This window comes from Polypterus senegalus, chromosome 12, assembly GCF_016835505.1.
Source record: "Polypterus senegalus isolate Bchr_013 chromosome 12, ASM1683550v1, whole genome shotgun sequence".
In the NCBI taxonomy this organism is placed as follows: Eukaryota; Metazoa; Chordata; class Cladistia; order Polypteriformes; family Polypteridae; genus Polypterus; species Polypterus senegalus.
The window spans coordinates 111,637,089-111,661,203 of NC_053165.1; the positions used below are offsets into that span (position 1 = coordinate 111,637,089).

The 24,115-nt window shown below is 38.4% G+C and overlaps 1 protein-coding gene across 2 annotated transcripts in view; it reads right to left on the reverse strand.

Moving 5' to 3' along the window:
* LOC120541539 (tetratricopeptide repeat protein 23-like) overlaps positions 1–24,115 on the reverse strand; it is an 82,733-nt gene that overhangs the window by 55,460 nt on the left and 3,158 nt on the right. Inside the window, exons 2-5 of one of the 2 annotated variants that reach the window (XM_039773264.1) lie at positions 23,506–23,698; positions 17,853–17,976; positions 17,513–17,666; positions 15,454–15,579 (exon numbers count right to left, since the gene is read on the reverse strand). In XM_039773264.1, the coding sequence (XP_039629198.1) occupies positions 15,454–15,579; positions 17,513–17,666; positions 17,853–17,976; positions 23,506–23,698 (597 nt within the window). Of the gene's footprint in view, positions 1–15,453; positions 15,580–17,512; positions 17,667–17,852; positions 17,977–23,505; positions 23,732–24,115 lie in introns of both variants that reach the window. The other variant, XM_039773263.1, reaches the window with a different exon arrangement.

Genomic DNA, 24,115 nt, shown 5'->3' on the forward strand with positions numbered 1-24,115 from the left:
CTCCCAGACACTCTTCAGAGAGGTGTATTGTTTTTCTCCCCCGTAAATCTAGCGGTTAAGAAGTTCTCGATAGGGTTTAGGTCAGATGAGGAAGAGGGGCCATGTCATTATTCCTTCATCTTTAAGGCCTTTACTGGCTGGCCACGCAGTGGAGAACTTCGATGCAAGTGATGGAGCATTGGCCTGCATAAAAATCATGGTCTTTTCCTGTATCACTGTTTGAAGAAAGTGTCTTCGAAAAACTGGCAGTAGGTTTGGGAGTTGATTTTGAGTTCATCTTCAATGCAAAAGGTCCAACTAGCTCATCTTTAAAAATACCAGCTCATACCAGTACCCCACCTCCACGTTGGAGTGGAGCTCTGTGCCCATTACTGATCCACAGGTCCATCCATCTGGTCCATCAAGAGTCACTCTCATCTCATCGGTCCATAAAACCTTTGAAAAAAATCTGTCTTCAGATATTTCTTGGCCCAGTTTTGACGTTTCAACTTATGTTTCTTGTTCAGTAGTGGTTGGGTTTCAGCCCTCCTTACCTTGGCCATGTCTTTGAGCACTGAACACCTTGTACTTCTGGGCACTCCAGGTAGGTTGCAGCTCTGGAATATGAAAGTACTGGAGGATAATGGGTTCCTGGTAGCTTCACGTTTGATTCTTCTCAAATCTTTGGCAGCTAATTTGCATCTTTTGTTCTCAACACGTTTCTTGCGACCCTGTTGACTATTTGCAACAAAATGTTTGATGGTTCTGTGATCACACACCAATATCTTAGCAATTCCAAAAGTGCTGCATCCCTCTGAAACACTTTTTACAATTTTTGACTTTTCAGAGTCAGTTAAATCTCTTTTTTGGCCCATTTTGCCTGAGGAAAACTAGCTGCCTAATAATTCTGCACACCTTGATATAGGGTGTTGATCTCCTTAGGCCACACCCTCCCTCATTACACAAATACACATCACCTGACGTGCTTAAATCCAATAAGCATTCAAGTTAATACAGCTTGGAGTTGGAATATACGCATTAAAAATGATGATACGGTCAAAATACTCACTTGCCTAATAATTGTGCACACAGTGTATTGTGGATGTCTCACACTTGCTTTTAATTTTATTGTGTCAAACATTATTAATGGTCTGTATTTAATTTTACAAGTAAATAATGTTTCGTAAATTGAGAGGATTGGTACCCTTTACCCACCATATTTTCTCTCTTTTTTTTTTGTTTTCTAATACTTTATCAAATCAGCTTCATTATTATGAGCACACATCAAGTCCGGAAACTGCACGGGTGGCTTATTTACAATTGGCACAGTGGGGACAGCAGGGCCCATACCCAGCCACAATGGAAGGACCTGGGGACAGAGCTTTTTCAGGACATTTTCTCCCCTGGACAGCCAGAAGGGACCCCCACAGGCCCCAGCAGGGTTGAGTTTCCATGCTCCAAACCTGTGCCCCGCTGTAAGCCAAGGGGGCTGCTCTCTATCGGTCCTGGTGAGAATATGTCCTGAAAAAGCTCTGTCCTCAGGTCCTTTCATTGTCAGGGCATCCCAGCTGGGTAAGGCCACACTGCTTAATCATTAACTGGCAGCTAGCTGGGCAGAGAGGAAGCAACAAAAGAGAAATGCCTCCAAAATTAAACAACACCTGCTTCTATAGCGGTCTATAAAATCTGACAAACGGATCTATTTAAATAAAACTTTTTCTGATCTCTCTGAATAGCAAGAATTAGCTTAGCATTTAAAACATTGTTCAGAATGAAAAATCACAATCACTGCAGCTCTTTGTAAATCTAGTTGTAGACTCCTTCACTAAATAATGACAATAGTGAAATAAGAAAAGATAACTTCAAAAGAAGCCATCCACTCTACTTCAGTTTGTTGATGTCATTAGAATTTTCCGACATGGCTGAATGTGAACCGAAAGACTGGGCATCTGAAAGGAAACACATGAACAGGAGTACGAGAAGATCAAAGATGCTACAATCAGGCACTGCAAAATAAAATTATAGGCAAGATGGCACTTTTTCACAACAAATCAAGAAATGACCCAGAAGAAGCCACCATTATTTTTTCTCCAGAATAAAAGTGAAAGGAATAAAATTTTATGTTTTACGCTATTTACATAATACAATGCTTTACTGCAGGCTACAATGGCATGTTTTGACAGCCTACATGTGTGTCTCTTGTTTTCATTTCTTTACAGCACTACACTCTTTCTATTCAATAACTTTGACCAGAAGTGGTGAAAAAACTACTGAGATGCAATGCTGGGTGGAGGAAGAACAAAACATTCCAATACATGAGAAACATATAATTAATAAGCATAAAAGGACGACTTATGTCAGGCTAAATCAGCATATTTCCACAACCTGTGTGTGTGCAAAATAAAAGGCTGACACCTTCAAATGTCACAGCAACACTACGGACTACAGGTTTGCTATGCACCTCCAATGTCAGACCAAAACAAAGATCTGAATGAAAACAAAACTATACCAGGGCTCCCAATGTCAAAAGATTTTCTATTTATTATTCTTATCATACAATGGTTATATTGTTGGAACCATTCTCAATTGCAACTGCAACAAAGTTCTTCTAAAGTAAGGAGACATGCATCTGTCGACATTTCAGAAGGCTCACATTTTCCAGCACATCTTTTAGTCTTTGTGGCATTTCAAAAGCTGAAAGGTGAACTTTAAAATACAATTTTTGGTGCCATTCAATAGAAAACATACCACAAATCAAGCACATTAAAATTCCATATTCTGACCCAATACACTTTACTATTTTAAAGTACCCTTAATACCACATAAAACATATTAAAATACTTGTCAATGCAGAAATATACTATACAATAGTTTATATATATTAACCTGGAGCACACTCGGGTGAAACAATTAACTCAGGGTCACCTACTTAAAGGTGGAGACTGAATAATTTTTTTTTTTTAATTATGGTTTGTAATCCAGTGACTTAGTCATTAAAGTTGCTCTTTACTTCTCTCTATCTAGAAGATGTACTGGCTCAAAAACATCAAGGCCCTGCAGCTTGAGTGTCCCATAAGTATACGATTTCATACACTTTGGTGCCCTTCTTATGCGGAATATTCGGTTAAACTCTGCCTCCATTAAACAGAACTGTACAGATGAGATTAACACATTTGTAATACTAAAAAACAAAGAGAGATCCTAAAAACAGCACACATTCATTATTTAGGAGTCTGACTCATCATGCTTTTTCCTGTGTGGGAAAATCCCTCCATTAAGAGTTACAAGGGAGGTTCAGTACTGCAGACCCAGGTGGTTTTGGAAATTGAACAAGTTGTGATTGAATAAATGGAAAATTTTATTTTTGCATATTTTCCTCTGTTTTAAAGTGAAAATAGTGATTATTATGAAATGCTATCCACAAACATGGTATCTATTTTCATAACCTGGAGAATCTTACAAATAAAAAAACTATATATTTTACAATTAAACAGCATGGTTCTAAATATTCTGGACGTTCAGTTAAGCATCATGTTACATGGAAAAAACAATAACGATCATTCCCAGACTGAAAAAGAAGGTTAACAGCACAAAATAATATTCTAATGAAAAAAATAAAATCAAATCAAAAGCATACTGTGCACTAGACTGCTGCAGAAGCTGGCCATGGAAAGTGAACAACTCTGCCCCAGCATCTGGCCTCTAGGGGATTTTTTTATGCCATCCCTGACCATAGCACCTGACTTTTCTTTAGAGACTAAAGACTGAATCTCTATATAAGGAATCTACTTTTTCTATTACTTGTACTGTACATCTATGTTATGTAAGTGTGTATTGATATGTTCTTATCTATTATTTTTGTTGGTTCTTCCATCCTGCCCAGCAAGCAGGTCCTCCAACTTGCAGGGAAAACTCTGGGGTTGGTGGCAGGATTGGCACTCCAGCCACTGTAAGAAAAACCTCACACTGTTCCATTTGATTTAAAGTAGTGTGGTGCCGAGGTGTCACCCATTGCACGGCTGTGCTCGGGTCCTAATTTGGGATCCTGAGGTGGCTCGTCATGTGGCGAGTGCAGCAATGTGCTTTATCAGTGTGTGCTCCCAACCTCAACCTCAAAAAAATAAAAAGTGATTAACCAACTGACAAGTGAACCTCCATTTGTAGCAATGTACTCGAGTTTCAGTTTTAGAGATCACAGGTCCCTAATGAAAATAAGCCATCTCAAAGTTTGAGGTATTATGTGCTACTAACCACTTACACCAAAAAGATCCACACTGGATCAACAGTTTTAGATATTAATATACTTTGAACCCAAGACTTAATTAGCAAATTCTGTAACAAAGTCTTTCAAAGAGGATTGGAGCCATGGAGTGAAGTGTGATACAGGAAGAAAAGTGAATTATCCACAAGTACAACAAAGCAATTGAACTCATTACACAGGAAACATTTACTTATTAAATATTTATAACTATAGTTTTTATTAATTGAGCTAGTGCAAGCTTATTCTGAAATGTATTTGTTTTTGGATTTTACTTGTACACCAAAAAGAATTAATAATACAATAGATATAAAATTATAACAGAAATTAATTCTGCATAATTTAAAGCCTCAAAAATCACAATACTTTTGACTAGAATATATGGCAGGAAAAAGGTAAAATGTACTCATAGTTGTGGATAAAATATAGAATTTACAGCTATAAATTCATATGTTAAAGAATGTAAAAAATACTATTTTTGAACCTGTATAAAACTTTATCATTCCTGTAACACAGTATGTTGAACATAAAACATTATTATCTCACTTTATGAAAAGGCTGTTGTATACACAAGGGATTATTATAATAAAAAATAATCCATGTTAATAAATATATAATTCTGAGGTTTGTGACATCCCATTTCCTCTGCCTCCCCCTCAGGACATATAACAGCTTGACCCAGCTGGAAGAAGCACTCATGGCTGTATCCATGGAAAAATAAAAAAGCACCACCAATAATAAAGACAGTGCTTCTAGTAAAACTAATTCAACAGCTTTAAGAATCCTCGAAGGTAAAAGAACAAAATGCTACCTTTTCAACATGAGAGGTTAACTGTGGTGATTATTTTAAGCTGTCAGAATGCACTGTTATGTTAAGATGTGACGAGGAAAAAAGGCCCGGTGTAGCAAGACGGAAAGTTACTTTTATTAATCAGCAATGTTTGAAAAATGGTTTGTGAAGTCTACAAACAGAAACACAGAATTCATTTTTTGGGCAGCAATAATACTGTGAAATTATTGATACAAATATACAAGCTTCTTGCATTTCAAGGATAATAATACCAAATGTACATGAGATTTGCTGCTCCAGTCCTATTTCATGATTAAAACCATTAAGTGCTCAGTTTTCTTTTAAAAAACATAAACGAGGTCAACATAGATTATTCTGACTTGTTGTTTTATAGTATTTTACACAAAATCAAATGGACATAGGATTTCATTCCCATGATTTGGCAGTAAAAGTAAAGAATATTAAATGAAAAGACAAAAAAGGTCACTGAAAATTCCATACAATATCCTATTAAAAATACCAAATATAATTATACAGTACACACCATAACATACATTCATTAATCCATCTTCTTAAGCTGTTTACTAGTGCAGGGTCATGGGGCAGCTGCAGACTCATCAGGAGCAAGGCAGGAATATCACCTGGACAGTGCACCAGCCCATTGCAGGGTGAACACACACAGGCACATACAGTAAGCGGGCTAATTTAGCAAAGCTAATTCACTAAGCCTGCATGTTTCTGGATAGTAGGAGGAAACCAGAGCATCTGGAGGTAACACATGTGGACACGTAGAGAACATGCAAACTCCACACAAGGAGCACCAGGGATACAAACCCCAGTCTCCTTATTGTGAGGCAGCAGCCACTGTGCCTCCTTGACCATATAAAGTGTATTGTGCCTATTATTGCATGAAGAATTATATATCTCTTCAAAATACATTCATCCCAGTTTTCTGGAAATTGGCCAAAGCTTGCCCCCAATGTCAGTTAACCTGGCACTAACAAATTAAACAGCTACTGACAAGATGTGAATCCAGAATACTACAACACCATTATAATCAAGGGAGAAAAAAACTCAAATATCAAACGATCAAAAACAATAATAGCCCTTTCATAAGGCAAAGCATTTTTCTTTAAACATCTATTCATCCAATTTGACAATAAAGAGGTGCAATATTAAATGACCACATTTAGTAATCAGAAAAATATATGAAGAACTGCAATGATGACTGTAAGCATTACTGTACGAATATCAACTTGGCTAAAAGGCAAAATTAACTGCAAAAATTGAAAAAAGGAGAAAACTTGTACTCTCTCCTTCAATTGTCAGTGTTACACTCAGAGTATGTAAATATTGTTATTATTCCAACTACTGTATGTACTATGCAATTATGTATATAATAATTTTTAAATTTGTTTTTCTTACTTTCACTTCATTTTGTATATAAACTGCTCAAAAAAATTAAAGGAACACTTTGAAAACACATCAGATCTCAATGGGAAAAAGAAATCCTCCTGGATATCTATACTGATATAGACTGGGTAATGTGTTAGGAACAAAAGGATGCCACATCGTTTGATGGAAATGAAAATGATCAACCTACAGAGGCCTGAATTCAAAGACGCCCCAAAAATCAGAGTGAAAAAATTATGTGGCAGGCTAGTCCATTTTGCCAAAATTTAATTTCAGCAACTCCAAATTGTACGCAGCACTTTGTATGGCCCCTGTGTTCTTGTATACATGCCTGACAACTTCGGTGCATGCTTCTAATGAGATGACAGATGGTGTTGTGGGGGATCTCCTCCCAGATCTGGACCAGGGCATCACTGAGCTCCTGGACAGTCTGAGGTGCAACTTGGTGGCATTGGATGGACCAAAACATAATGTCCCAGAGGTGTTCTTTTGGATTTAGGTCAGGAAAGTGTGGTGGCCAGTCAATGGTATCAATTCCTTCATCCTCCAGGAACTGCCTGCATACTCTCACCACATGAGGTCAGGAATTGTCGTGCACCAGGAGCCACTGTACCAGCATAGGGTCTGACAATGGGTCCAAGGATTTCATCCTGATACCTAATGGCAGCCAAGGTGCCTTTGTCAAGCCTGTAGCAGTCTGTGTGACCCTCCATGGATATGCCTCCCCAGACAATCATTAACCCACCACCAAACTGCTCATGCTGAATGATGTTACAGGCAGCATAATGTTCTCCATGGCTTCTCCAGACCCTTTCACTTCTGTCACGTGCTCAGGGTGAACCTGCTCTCATCTGTAAAAAGCACAGGGCACCAGTGGTGCATCTGCCAATTCTGGTATTCTATGGCGAATGCCAATCGAGCTGCATGCTGATGGGCAGTGAGCTCAGGGCCCATTAGAGGACATGGGGCCCTTGGGTCACCCTCATGAAGTCTTTCTGGTTGTTTGGTCAGAGACATTCACACCAGTGGCCTGCTGGAGGTCATTTTGTAGGGCTCTGGCAGTGCTCATCCTGTTCCTCCTTGCCCAAAGGAGCAGATACTGGTCCTGCTGATGGGTTATGGACCTTCTATGGCCCTCTCCAGCTCTCCTAGAGTAACTGCTTGTCTCCTAGAATCTCCTCCATGCCCTTGAGACAGTGCAGGGAGACACAGCAAACCTTCTGGCAATGACACGTATTGATGTGCCATCCTGAAGAAGTTGGACTACCTGTGCAACCTCTGTAGAGTCCAGGTATCGACTCATGCTACCAGTAGTGACACTGACTGTAGCCAAATGTGAAACTAGTGAAGAAACAGTCAGAAAAGATGAGGAGGGAAAAATGTCAGTGGCCTCCACCTGTTAAACCATTCCTGTTTTGGGGGTCATCTCATTGTTGCCCCTCTAGTGCATCTGTTGTTAATTTCATTAACACCACAGCAGCTGAAACTGATTAACAACCCCCTCTGCTACTTAACTGACCAGATTAATATCCCATAAGTTTCATTGACTTTATGCTATCCTCTGATTAAAAAGTGTTCCTTTAATTCTTTTGAGCAGTATATTTTGCCTTAACCCCTTATAGGCGATTGTCGCAAAATCGCTACAAACCACTTCCAGCCTGAATGCAGCCGAGGTGGCATATGTATGCCGTCAATGCCAATCGATATGTATTCAGTATGTACCAAGGATTGTATTGGAAGCACTGGTCACGCCCTCTAGTAGTCGTAGTGGAAACTAAATCCACCTGATGGAAGCGAAGTGTTGGTGTGGCTGTGCACGTGGATTTTGGCAGCTAATTTCGAGAAATTGTTCAAATTTTAGGAAAGTTGTGCTAAAATAAAAATACATGCCAGCTTATTGTTCACTTGTGTGCTATATTCAAATTAACAATCTCCCCATAATTTAGCATCTGCTTGACAGCAAAAACACACATTGTAAATAAAGTTAGGCAACAAGGGGTTAAGCTGGCCTCCTGTCTGTACTGCCATTGTGCCTTCTTGTTCTTTGCCTAGTCAGTCATGTGCACACTTCTGTAATGGTGCTGGGGTTGGTTTGATGTTGATATAAATTAAGTAAAAACAAACAAACAAACAAAAAATAAACACAACAATTTACTTTCCTTATGTGAGTTAATTCAAAACCCTCATACTCGTGTAAGATGTTGTCATCTTGTAGTTTACATAAGAACATTAGAACAATCACGACCAGAACAGGCCATTCAGCCTGTTGCTTTTGCCTACAGTCTTCACTTTCTTCGACAGGGCTGGGCTCTGCGTTTCACCAGCTCACTGTTCTGCACCGTTGAGGTATGGACTCTAGAATTTCCCTTATGACAAGTGGTGCTCAAGGCATTTTGTGCAGGGCCATGTCCTAGAAACTTGGGGTAGGGTGTCTGCTACAGAGGCAGCTAAGCCTAGCCTTTAAGAACATGCAGAGAGTCAGTTATAAAACAAAGGCGAGACATTTCTAATTGAGTTTCCAGGCATATAAAGGCACAATGTTATGAGTGACGACTCGTACTTGCTAACGAGGCCTAGATCAGCTTGAATGCACTAACAAGGACATCACTGGATTGCAACAAATTTTGAAATAGACAGCCAGATGTTGGGGTCACCTTGAATAGCAAGAGAGGCCAACTCTAGTAGTTCCCACAGACTAACGGTATATTTTTATTTGCTTGCTAAATTGTAATTGGGGCTGAGGTGAAAGTTTACGTTAACTGTGTAGTCCCAGATTTCAGCTCCCATTCCTGTTAGATATAGTTGGAAGTCTCATTTACCATGCTAAAGGAAAGAGTGGACAAGGTCACTTTGTTCTACAGCACTTTCACAGCATAGTTAAATTTAATTTAGAATACAATAGACATTTAGCTCTAAATTGCCATCCTAACTTGTGACAGGGTAGAATGATCAGATTTTAAATAAAACATAAACAATGCATTGGGTTATCAACTCCCGCTCATGCTGCTTTGTATTTACCAGGTGTGACAGATAGGGGGCGCTATCGCTCCCTTGAACCGCTGTCCAAGACTCCAGACACCAAATAAAAGTCCAAATGTTGACTTTATTAATTCTGCACAGTGCACAAAGCACCCTCTCCTCCACAATACTCATAAACAAACCAATAATAACTACAATAATACTCTCCACCACTCCCAGACACGTTGCCCTCCTACCACCCAGCTCAGCTCGCCGTCTGGGAGCTCCCACAGTCCTTTTATATTCCCTGACACGGAACTGTTCCCAATCCCCAGTCCATGTGATTCTTTATCACTTCCAGGTCAGGTACAAGTCCTTTTCTTCACCCCGGATGTACGTCACTTCTGCCGTCGCTCTGCCTATGACGCACTTCCTGGTTACAGCACACATGTGACTCTTGGCTCCTCCCCAGGCCTTCCAACAACAATGCCCAATGTCACTTTAAGGATATTATTTATATGACATTTCTAATAAAAAAAATCAATAATAAAATATGGACTGGTCCAAAAGTATGTTTTTTTTTCACTCAGATCACAATCCAACATCTTACTAGAGTAAATCTTAGAAAAGAGAAGAAAGCTGCTTTTTATAATGTACTAAAGTTGAACTGTTAACATGCTACCACCTTCTAAGACTGAAAAATAACTGCGTATGTGTATAATGCATAGCAGCCAGAAACAAATTGTGCGGATATATATTGAAACTGCCCAGTGCTAAATGCTATTATCTTACTGCTCATAAATTTTGCCCACATTAACTTTATTCTAGTCAGGAAACCAGTTCCTTGCTTACTATTAATAATAAATAAGTAGCAACCAGAATGCTCATATGCCAGACTAAAGAGCTTTTTCCCCTTTTTAAAATGCTGCATTATTATCTTATGCAAAAAATACAAATCCTGTGAAACAGAATCTCTATTTCCATTTCCTTCATGCTGTAGAAAAAATAAGTTTTATATTAACTGTTTATTAGTTATTTCTGAAGTGTTGCTATTGTGCTAAAAATACAATGCTTTCTTAATATTGAAAAAGCTATTACATCTGAAATGAGGCAGTGCACTTCTGCTTTGTTTCTTTTTTATCCTTAATTATATATGAATTTTCATTCACACACATAAGAGGAGCCCTGACAATCATACGTTGCCATGGCTGTAATATATTTTGAAAATATGCATGTCTTAAGGATGCACATGTAGATGCTGCAAGTTATATCTAAAATAATGCTTTTTAATGAAACTAAAAGTCAGATTATTTATAGCTATTTTAAGTGGTTGCCTCATATTGTAGGGGAAAGAAGAGAGGAAAAGAATTTCAGTGTCACGACCAATTAGAGAATGCAGCAAAACTAATAAAATGCAGGGAGCCATTTGGTCCATCTGACTTGTTTCCTGAAGACAAGTCTCTACTTCTCAATGAACAAAAATCCTGCACATTTTTCAGAGATTTGCCTTGAGAAGACACACCTTTTACATCCGTTTATCTCAATCATATTTAAGTTGGCTAAACATACAGTAACACAGAGGAATACAATTTTTGATATTTCTTGTGTTATTTACTAACAGAACTGCACATATTATTTGATGCTTTCTTAACTTTATAAATTATATATAAATCAATAAGAACACACATGCTTTATATGCTACCTTTCAATAAAGAAAACAATCCTGTTTCTTTGCTGGCAACAGTACATATATAGAGTAGTGTTTCCACAAGCAGGTTAAGTGTCAGTGAATGAATCATTGGGACTAAACCAGCACTCTTTACAATCCAGTGCTTAGGTCACTAATGCTACTCTTCCTGTCTAAACTGCACAAATGCATGATGGAGAGTTCCTTTCTAGGGTTTAAAAATAACAAAGTTATTTAAATTAATATAGGGTGAGCTAACAAGGGTTTCTGCTATATACCAGTACTAATTTGAACTGTCAAAGAATAAATAAAGAAATATTTGCTGCAGCTGTAGTGACAGAGCTCCCTCTGCTGTTGCCGAAAAAAAAGTATATTTTTTAGAATAACTCTTACTCCAATGGTACAGACCTATATTTAATAATCCAACAATATTTCATCAGTCTCTTTTAATGTTTCCCAATGTATTTTATTATAATGGTACAGTAAATTAATTTTTACATTGTGATGGGTAGCAGAGGATTGGAAGTTAGAAAAACTGTATAACTACATAGCCATTATGGTGCTATTAAATCCCATCATTTTGAGAGTTATACATTTATCTCAATGCAATATATATTCTGAACTAAGTTTTGTTTTGTATTTGCCTTATACAGTAAACACCATTTTCTTTTTACAATTACAGCTAGACACCACAAAATGACTTGCAATACTACATAACCTTTACATAGACTATCACCAATGTCATATGGCTACCTAACAGAATTTAATGGAAATAAATCTTCACAAAGCTTGTAACTTTAGTGGCTTGAATCATCTAAAAAATTTAGGGAAAGCAGTAATTTTTCCAAAAATATTCTGCTGAGCCAAAATAATTATTTGCCTACAAGAGAAAAATGTATTTCTTCCTTAAACAACAATCCCTGGATGCTTGCCAAATTGCACACTACACAATTTAGAAAAGACTCTTTTACTTTTGTTTGACAAGATCATACAGACATTAAAGGATGCCATTTGTACTTCTCTTTAATATTCTATGAGCCTGATTATAAATAGTGGATCAGAAGTTCTTTTATTCCCAGATACAAAATGGCACTTGACAAATTTGAGTGCAGTTATTTGCCACATTCCACAAACCTAGACTCAGTTCTAAAATTAGCCTGTGCTAAGTAACTAGTATCAAGGCCTCAGAACAACAAATTTAGATGCCTTGCCTTATATATGGTCCTGAACAAAAGATTTCTTCCTTCATGATTTCAACTACTGATGATTTTCTTTCCCTACTATAAAAGGATTCAGTGACCTTACTTCTGAGACAGTACCCACTCATGCACACGCCCATACTGAGCCAATCTGGAACTGATAATCGGTCCAATTAGCAGGTCTTTGAAGAGGTGAATGAAACTCAAATAGACACAAGGAATGGGCAGCCACCACACAGACAGCAACTGGATGTCGTAATCATAACCAGGGCACTAGGTACATGAGACAACAGTACTACCCACTGACATCCAACATTAAAAAAAATAAATAAATAAGGTGTCTGCACCTTTGGTAAATGGACCAGTAATTAAATTACTGCAAGTGATGCAGAATAACTTTTAGCTATGAGGCACCCAAATCATCAGCCTGGTGCACTAACTACTGCATCATCAGCTCCAGAAATAAATCAAGGCTGAGTTTCCATTACTTTAACACAATGTTTTTGTTTTACTCAACAGTACAGTTTCTAATATTCAATTATTTTTGTTTCAATTAATTTTTATAATTGTTATAATCATGAAGACTGGCATTTAATAAGGTTTTTCATCTTATTATTGCTGGTCTGGAGTGCCTGATAATGATGGGCTTCATTTTTTGTTTTTCTTTATATTACTGCTACAAGTATAAACAGGGATATGTCCTTTTTCCTTTATTGTGAAGGACTAGTATTTCCTTTCAATCTACTGTCCTAATGAAAAGAAACTGACCTGATTTTGCCAGACCATCCAATCAGCAGGCTGAATTTTGATGAGCTTTTAAAGGAGTTGTTATGTGAAGGTCTCCCACCATAGGCCCGCTTATGCAGTATATCAATGTTGTATACACTTAGTAATTAATTACACTCTCCAAATCATGCACATGAAAATATCAGTCTTATTCAAATGGTCATCTGTCAAAGGGCCCAAACACACTTGGACAAATTTTAAAATTTTTAAAGCGCCAATGGACAAATAGTAGCTTGTTTTTCAAAGCTCTAATGGAGAGATTACTAACTAGCACTCTTAGTGAAAACTCAGAAGTGAAGAGTAAGGGTACAAAAATATTCAGCGATATTGGGAGTGTTTTGCCATACTAGATGTGTTGGACTGAAAAGTGCAGATATAAATACAGAAACCAAGCAAGAAATATTTTTCCCTACTTTTGTTGATATCAATGATAATAATGATGAGATAATCATTAAAAACATAATGAAATATCCAAAAGGTTAGCAACTGTTAAGAATGTTTCAGTAGGACAGCATTACAAAAAATGTATTCCAATGACATATAAGCTTCACATATCTCCAAAACGTGTAGCCCAGGATTCCTCCAAGTAGGATTTTGCCCAGGGTATGTCCCACAGTATGAGTAACGATAAATGTGTGAGACTTAGAGTAAGAATGTGTGACATTGTTCTTCAATTGGAATGAGTTTTATGAAGGGACAATTTCCTTTCATTATTGAAAATCTATTCAGAATTGTCATGTTTAAAAGACAATGCCAGGTAATCTAAAGGTATGTTGCTTCAAAACCACTGGTATGAGTGCAAAATACCTATTATGTCTGTTTGGCAGCTAGACAGAAATCCTCTGCAGTAGAGGGAAGGGAGAAGCTTAGGATAGTGGACTAAATCTACAGTGGTACCTCGGTATACGTCCTTAATCCGTTCCAGACCCTTTGACTTATACCAAACAGGACGTATACCAAACAAATTTTTCCCATAAGAAATAAAGGAAAATGATTCATCCGTTCCCATGAAAAAAAATCCTATTGTTATTGGCATATTATACATTGATGGGGTTGTATAAAATAATTTGAACACTGCTTAATACTAAAATACATAACTACAAAAGCAATTAGATGAAATAAATGAAAATTTAACCTCACTTTACATTTTAATAACGTCTTTGTTTTTCACAATTGTAGATACTATCATTCTCGGCATATGGTATGCAGCAGACAAGTCCCGGATATGCATGCCACCTTCATACTTTCCAACAATCAATTCAAATTTACGGGAAAAAACACAAAATTACATGAAAATTCACAGAGAGTTATGGCGCGGGTTTTTCACTGAATGCTGGCAACTGGCATACTGACACTCGTGGGCAGTCGTGGCTTTGTCTCGAGAGAGGTAAACAAGGGTAGCGCGGTGTTCTAGCATGCGAGTCGTATTCCAAACAAAGGTCGTATACCAAGCAAAATTTTTTGCATTCCAAAGCGGACGTATACCAAGGTACCACTATATTTAAGTGAAATTTCGACATTTTTATCTAATGTAAATAGTGTTTTCAAGAAAGTTGTAATTAAGGCATAGCTAGCCAAAGAATGCAAATATTTTGTCACCGTCAGGCCTCTGAAGGTTACAATACAAATTATAATTCAAATATTCAATATCCTGTAGGTATGGCAGAAATATGTTGTTATCTTGTCATGGATTCAATAAGCATCTTCTATGCTGGTAGCATATTCTAGCTGACTCCTGAACCATCAGATTGTTACTTTGCTGACAACATTTAATTGTAACTGGTTCACATATTTTAATATACAGAGAATCAGTACTAAAGGATTTCTCCTCCACACCTCACCAACAAAATACTGCTTCACACTGTAGTCAAGGCAAAAAGTCTAACTAAAACCAAAGAATAAAATCTCCCATTAATGAAATAAAAAGAAATTAAGTGATTTCTGGTCTTTTAAAGACAAATCTTTAAGCCAAACAAGGTAGGTAATTTTGGAATATTAAAGATATCTGCTGTTTCTGCCTTTTAGATCAAAATAAAACAAGTCATTCAAGCTGAAGGGAATTAAAAGTGGACAAAGAAAACTACTCACAGATGGAACTTTCAAGTAGAACAGACAGAGAGATAGTCACTTTTCCAATTTTTAAATCCAGTAAAGCTTTTAAACACGGACTAAACATGCATTTCTTGCTAAGGAGGTAAAAACCTGTTACAGTAAAAGTAGCTCATTTAAATTTTAATTGATCTGAATACAATTCTCAGAAACAGGTAAAGAGGGATAACCTATTATTGCATCAGCTATTAAAACGTTTAGTGTTGTTTGCTTTGTGTAAAATTGTCATAGAGTACTTAAAGCACAGCATGTTATTTGACCAAGACATTCTTACCTTGCAAAGTTGATGACAAGTTCCTTTTCCTTATGTGTTAATTCTTCTTTGGTGAAAACTTCAAGATCTCGAAGTTTAGCAACCAGTTTTTCGGCTTTTCCTAGACTCTGTTCAGCATCTTTCAAAGTAGTTCTCGTTAAAGAAAATATCTCTAAAACAAGTATTCTTCTGTGATTAAGCCTATCAGGTATAATCATGAGCAGGGGTAAATAATATGAACACCTCATTAACTTTCAAAAGTTGCCTGTTTCAGTTGAGTAGAGTTGCTGTTTTTTTCTGAAGTGGCTTTATCGCCACACCATACTCCGCACTGCAGCATACAGTGGTCCACAGGACCATGGTACAACATCTCAAGACAAATGCAAGACAAGTGAAAAACTATACTAAAGTATATTAAATAAACAGGTAATGAAGAGACAATGACAAATTGAAATTGAAAATAATAAATAAATAAACCTTCACAAAGGTATGCATAATAAGTAGCACACAATAACTTCAGTGACTGATTCTGCTGAGTTTCTGTTTTTCCTGGAACAATATCAAAGTAGTCCGAAACATGAATTTACTTTTGGCCAATCAACTCAGTATCTGACATTATAAATCATGAGCTGCTTAAAAAGTCATGCACAAAACCATGACCCCCACCCTCCATGGAGAATAAAAAAAATAATCCTCTTTAATAAAACCCCTGTGTGCGTCCAGGTGTCCGTGTGTGTGTGTCTTCTGGTGAAGTGCGCATGCGCGGGGCCACACGGCATGTGTTCAGTTTCTTCCTGTGCATTCCCTGTGTGTGCGGAGAGAGACACACACACAGGTGCACACGAGACAGAAGACAGACAGACACACACACACACAGGCGCACGTGCGACAGACACACACACACACAGGCGTGCATGCAACAGACACACACACACAAATGCGCGCGTGCATTGTTGCAATGTTACTTTTCTGGGTTGTTTATTAAATTACGGATTTTTCAAATGTTTGTTTTTTTTCCCTGTGCTTAAAACTCATTAAAAAAAAGTGTTTTTAGCGAGCGGGTCGTAAGGCTATAGCGCAAACTCTTGCAGTGTTAGTTTTCTCTGTTGTTCAAGGTTTTCTTAGTGTTATTCAATGTTTTTACATTTAGTTTACTATTACGCTGTGCATTCAATAGTATAATTAACAATATTTGTGCTTAAAAACTTAAATAAAATATATATTTACATACAGTTCATACGGTCTGGAACAGATTAATTGTATTTTCATACAATCCTATGGGGGAAATTACATCAGTTCACGACCAAATCGGGTTACAACCAGAGTTTTGGAACGAATTATGGCCTCGAACCAAGGTTCCACTGTATTACTGTCAGACAAAATTACAGGCATTTTACAGAAATACAAACCAGTATTACTGAGAGAGAAAATTAAAGGCACACAATACAGTGACGCATATTACAGCCACATATAAGGTCCCTTGCCATTTAATATAGACTGTTCCTACTAATGTTTATGCACTACTGTTCTAGCGTCCGTTATTGTAACAGGCTTAATGTCTAGTAAAATAATAACTTGCTTGACATTCACAAAAATGTGAGTAAATTATTCCAATCTAGGTGGAAAAATGTCATTATTTACATTTTTAAGAATATCAAAGTTTTCAGGCCGTCAAATGAGGTGCAATACTGTTGTTCCATTGTACTGTACAGTATATAAATGCCTGTTACTAAACTTTAAAGCTGATTGATTGACTGTAAATAGCTCCCTTAGAACACCAAGTTTGATGTAGTTCCAAGAAAAACAGAAACCTGAAGAAATCAGCTGGCCCACCTAAGCACATAGACCAGCCAAAGCAATATAACTTGTGAGCTTAAAACTTCAATTAATTTATCGGTATTCATTAAAATAACTGGTTCACTCCTGGTGACAAAAACAATAGCTTGGGCTTCAGCACTGAGAGAAACTAACACTTATATCAACAACAATAGCAGATAGCATAAAATTATAGAAGTGTATAAAATAAAAACAGTGTTGCTCTGACAGATCCTGTGCATTTGGCACAAATCAAAAAGGATATTCCATTAAATGTATGGCAGCTCCTGCCTCTGTTAAGAATATACAAATGAGACTTTTCATCACTTCTGATTCTTCTTGTTGGCCTATTTGGTTTAAATAATTTAAAAGTACAGAATGTGCTTTTTTTGTGTGCAGCTTTGCTTGCAGAGGAAGTCCTACAACAGATACACAAGACAATTCGGTCACATAAAACCTAAAGCCACTCGATGTGAAATTATTAGGGAAATTATTTTTCTTCATTACAATTTCCAGAAAGCAGGCACTTTAAGAAAATGACATTAAAATGCAAATGTCCATTTTTCCAAATATTAGAGGTCTTGAAGATTCTGAACATGATTCACCTTTGAATTGCAGGTATCCTTGGGCCAGGTTTGCATGTGCCTGAGCCAGCTGCCAGTGCTCATCACCGTAAGTGATCCTTGCCAGAGCCACACAACGAACCAACTCTTGAATAGCAGCAGATGACTGTAGGGGAATATGCACCAAAGAGAAATAAAAAAAAACAAAGTATACCTTTGTTAATAACACTATAAATGCTGAGTAAAGAAAGATAAGAACAATAAATGATTTTTAATAATAAATTGACTAATAAAGATTTTATTTTTCAAGTGAAAAAGACGACTAGTCTGAATTGGCTCAGGGAATTTTGGGTATCAGTTGGAAAACATTTACAAGTTATCTCAGAATTGTAAGAATTACAATGTAACAATTACCTTTCAATATTTACTTCTTTTACATTCATTAGATTTTTAGCTTCCTGAGTGATTGTCTTAATATAGTGTAATTATGACTATGACACAGTTATTTAAGTTCATAGATAAGATGTGAGGTGTATATAAATACATATCTATACATGTATTTATCAAAATACATATTAACATATATATACTAATGACTGGGATACAAATTCAACGTTTGTGAAATCCATACTTTCTCTACAAAGAATTATTTGTTTTGTTAAGTCCTTGAAGTGGTCTTGTTATCGTGGCACTGATTTGTTGTTAAAATAAACCTTTTCGGTTGCCGCAAGGCACGGGCTTCTTGACTTCTAGTGTATATATATATATATAGTATATATAGTGTATATATAGTATATACAGTGTATATATATATATATATATATATATATATATATATATATATATATATATATATATATATATATACACACACACACAAGGTGTGGCAGAAAAGTAATGAGACTGGCAACACTGCAAGTGATCTGGTAACGCTGCGCTGTTGTCCTTGATAGAGCACGTGTATCAGTACCCTCCCACGTGATTTTTGTGACTGCTATTAGCGAAGTTGTGTTTTTGAAAAGTTAAAACAGGCCAATGGGGAACATTCTTTATCCCGAGCTCAAGTTTTTCAGGGAGGCCTTCAACTTCGAAAACCAATGAAAACATCGAACGTGTGAGCACTCTTGTGAGATCAGACCGTCGTTTAACATTAAGAATGTTGAGTGAACAATTACATTTGAACAGATTTACCGTTCATCAAATTTTGACTGAACATTTGCACATGCGAAAGGTCTGTGCCAAAATGGTGCAGAAAAACCTCACAATTGAGAAGAAGGACAATCGAAAAAACGCATTCCTGTGGTTCCCCAGCCCCCTTATTCACCTGACCTCAGTCCGTGTGACTTTTCCTTTTCCTAAACTGAAAAATGTCCTCAAAGGACGTCATTTCGGGACTTTAGAAAACATCCAAAAGAGTGTAACAGACATGCTGAAGACCATACCGGTTGAAGACTTCCAGCGCTGCTACCAACAGTGGGAACAATGTCTCCATCGGTGTGTAGCTGCCCAAGGGAACTAGTTTGAATGGGATAACATTGATGTTTGAAAAGAATAAAAACTTTGGTAAATAAAAAATCAGTCTCATTACTTTTCTGCCACACCTCGAATAGTGTATATATATATATATATATATATATATATATATATATATATATATATATATATATATATATATATATAGTGTATATAGATGTACATACATATACAGTGCATCCGGAAAGTATTCACAACGCATCTCTTTTTCCACATTTTGTTATGTTACAGCCTTATTCCAACATGGATTAAATTAATTTTTTTCCTCAGAATTCTACACACAACACCCCATAATGACAACGTGAAAAAAGTTTACTTGAGGTTTTTGCAAATTTATTAAAAATAAAAAAACAGAAATCACATGTACATAAGTAATCACAGCCTTTGCCATGAAGCTTAAAATTGAGCTCAGGTGCATCCTGTTTCTCCTGATCACCCTTGAGATGTTTCTGCAGCTTAATTGGAGACCACCTGTGGTAAATTCAGTTGATTGGACATGATTTGCAAAGGCACACACCTGTCTATATAAGGTCCCACAGTTGACAGTTCATGTCAGAGCACAAACCAAGCATGAAGTCAAGGAATTGTCTGCAGACCTCCAAGACATCTCGATTGTCTTGAGGCATGAATCTGGGGAAGGTTACAGAAAAATTTCTGCTGCTTTGAAGGTCCCAATGAGCACAGTGGCCTCCATCATCCGTAAGTGGAAGAAGTTCGAAACCACCAGGACTCTTCCTAGAGCTGGCCAGCCATCTAAACTGAGTGATCGGGGGAGAAGGGTCTTAGTCAGGGAGGTGACCAAGAACCCGATGGTCACTCTGTCAGAGCTCCAGAGGTCCTCTGTGGGGAGAGGAGAACCTTCCAGAAGGACAACCATCTCTGCAGCAATCCACCAATCAGGCCTATATGGTAGAGTGGCCAGACGGAAGGCATTCCTTAGTAAAAGGCACATGGCAGCCCACCTGGAGTTTGCCAAAAGGCACCTGAAGGGCTCTCAGACCATGAGAAACAAAATTCTCTGGTCTGATGAGACAAAGATAGAACTCTTTGGTGTGAATGCCAGGCGTCACGTTTGGAGGAAACCAGGCACCGCTCATCACCAGGCCAATACCATCCCTACAGTGAAGCATGGTGGTGGCAGCATCATGCTGTGGGGATGTTTTTCAGCGGCAATAACTGGGAGACTAGTCAGGATAAAGGGAAAGATGACTGCAGCAATGTACAGAGACATCCTGGATGAAAACCTGCCACAGAGAGCACTTGACCTCAGACTGGGATGACGGTTCATCTTTCAGCAGGACGACGACCTTAAGCACACAGCCAAGATATCAAAGAAGTGGCTTGTCCTTGAATGGCCCAGCCAGAGCCCAGACTTGAATCCAACTGAACATCTCTGGAGAGATCTTAAAATGGCTGTGCACCGACGCTTCCCATCCAACCTGATGGAGCTTGAGAGGTGCTACAAAGAGGAATGGGCGAAACTGGCCAAGGATAGGTGTGCCAAGCTTGTGGCGTCATATTCAAAAAGACTTGAGGCTGTAATTGCTGCCAAAGGTGCATCGACAAAGTATTGAGCAAAGGCTGTGAATACTTATGTATATGTGCTTTCTCAGTTTTTTTATTTTTAATAAATTTGCAAAAACCTCAAGTAAACTTTTTTCACATTTTCATTATGGGGTGTTGTGTGTAGAATTCTGAGGAAAAAAATGAATTTAATCCATTTTGGAAGAAGGCTGTAACATAACAAAATGTGGAACAAGTGATGCGCTGTGAATACTTTCCGGATACACTGTATAGTAATGCAAGGGCATCAGGGGACTCCTCTAAGGGATTGGGAAAGGTATGCAATAACCCGCCGAGATGAGAGGGGGGGCTACTGCTGACTTTGTCCTGTTCTTCTTCTTCCCTCACAGCTCTGACAAGCCACCAGGTAATGGCACTTAACCCTGCCCCTTTCCTTCTATTAAAGAAGAAGCAACGAAGAAAAAGGCATCTTTGGCTGGGAGACCGGAATGAGCCGCACGGCAGAGCATGTGACTCTCATAAATCCTTTAGGAGGAAATCCCTGATCAGGATAGCGAATTGTTGCTATTTTTAGTTAATTTTTTATTTTGCTTGTTTCGTCTCGTGACAATTAAAAGGGACGACCCAATTGGTGTCCCAACATTTCGACTCTTTCCAGTCTGTCCTTTCACTGCCTAACCACAGGTGGCATAGTCGGCAAGTTAGTGGGTTGGGTAAAAGTTTTTATGATGGCTGAGCCGATAGGCCTCACGGAGTTCATACAACTGGCCATTCAAGTCGCCTAGCTACAAGACCGCCACGCGGAATTCATGAACACAGACAGACATTGTGCCTACCAAGATGGCGTATAACACCCCAGAGGACAAGGTCCTGCTCAACTATTCATCCCTATGAGACCTTGAGAAGACATAGAGGCATATTTTACCATATTGGAGTGCACTGCTAGCGGACAACATTGGCCACACCGGAAGTGGAGTCACATATTAGCGTCTTTTCTCGCAGTTGAGGCACAACATGCATATTATGATTTGGAAGAAAAAATAGCCGCTGATTATCCCACTTTAAAAAGGGAGATCCTTGCCCGCTACGGATTAACCCCTACATGCCAAGCCCAGCACTGTAGAGAATGGAAGTTTGACCTGGAGAGACTGGCCCAGGCCCAAGCCTTCGACCTGTGGGCAAGAATACACCGGAGCATGTAGTAGAGGTAGTCATGGCTGACTTCCTCGTACACGTCCTTCCTGAAAACCTGATGGTGCCTGTGAGAAGACTATCGTAGGCTGATATGGAAACCCTCGTAGAAATCATTGAATGCCACCGATCTGCCAGTTAAACCGAACGCACAGATGATCGACACTGTATCTGCTCCAGTCAAAATAACTGGAGCGAGAACCCAGTGCAGGACCCTGAGAACCCATCGCTTCTCCCTTCACAGGCCCGGCCAGACTGAACGGACACCTAGTCCGGGCGCTCTATGATACAGGAAGCAATGTGACTGTCGTTGCTGCCCGCTTTGTCCACTCGGGACAATATGATAACAGAAGGACCAGCCATGCCTGTATCCACAGTGAGAATAAGGAGTACCCCACTGTGATTTGTTGGCTATATATAAACCCAGCAATCCTCTTGTTCCACAGTCACGTATATGACTCAGTCCAGAGAGATAACTCTCTTGCTAACAAAGCAATCTCTTTTCTTGCAGCGATCCTGACAATATACATATATTCATATATATATTGTGGTCCCCAGCTGGGCTCGCCCAGGAGGACCAGAGGAGGGCTTGTGCCTCCTCCAGACCACGAGGGGGTGTCCGTCCTGGTTATGTTGGGGGCCTCGGGTACAGGGCTTGGAAGCCCAGCCCTGTAGGGACCCGTGGCCACCGCCAGGCAGCGCCCCGGTGCCTGTAGAAGTCTGGAGCTGGTGTGGCGGAAGTGCTGGGGGGAAGAAGACAGGGGACACCCGAAGGGCTTCCGAGTGCGCAGTCGTGTGATCTGAACTTCACTCGCATACCATTCCCCCCCCCTCCCCAAGCGCCGTTGTGAAGAGTGTGGCTGAATACACACCAAGGTGACACGTTCGCTCCTCTGAAAACCCTCTTAAACAGTGATACATTGGGAAACAAGTAACAGTTGTTTTTTTACCTCCTCTTTGCTTGATCAGCTATTTGCTTGCTGCTGCTTTCGTTCCATGTGATCTGGATTTTGGGTGGCGCTTCGAACGTTTAAAAGGATGTACAGCACCTGTCCTTTTGTCCTCAAACACTATGTGATCTCTTTTCACTTTTCCATTATTTCACCAAGTAATATTTTATCGTTTGTTTGTGCTAATGTGAACTTTTCACTCATTTTTTTGAGACTTTTGAATTTTCCTACTTCCATTATCTCTAACCTGCTCTGCATGTGTATTACGGGACTTGCTTATGAAAGTTGTAAGTATAACGTGACATGTCTGTCTCACGGGATGTGAAAGTGTCTCTCTTCAAAATATCTCTCTTCCAAAGTGTCTCTGTGTCTCTTCCAAAGATCACGTCTCGTCCCAAGATTTTTTTATATAACAGAGAGACATAAAAATAACAGAACTTTTCCACTTTTCAAAAAAAATTTTTTGTACTACATAATTCTAATGACTGCATACTTACATTGCCCTGATTAGTAAATGCTTTTGCCCTCTGTTCACATTCATTTAGCTTCTGTTCTGGAGTCATCATGATTGCTGCCTCCATAAATCCATTTAGAGTCTTCGCTGAACGTCTTCTTTGAATGTCTGAATCATGGCTTTGAGATGAATGACCTTTACAGCTTGAGTGGATTAACAATTCTTCATTGAGATCTCTAGGGTGAAATTCGTGCATTCTTAAAACTGGACTATGAAATAAATTAAAATATGGTTGGTTGAATTCACATCACTGCCTTGCTGAATGACCCTAAACAAGCCATTTAATCTTTAATAAAATATTTGCAAAAACAAACTGCAGTGTGCAGCAAATACAGTATAATCAATAACTGGTACATTACTGTAATATATGCTTTAAATTGTTATGTAGGCTTTTGCGATTTTTTTGCTTTTTTCCCTATTTTAAACATATTAAGCTGTCATACACAAATAAAAGTATATGAAACCTTATAACCTGCAAACCAAGGCCTTTTTGACATGTAAGCAATCACAGAGAAATTAGAAAAACATAATTCTAGATGTAGACCCACAATTCCTGATCTAAGTGAGAAAAATAGGCATACTGTATGGAATTT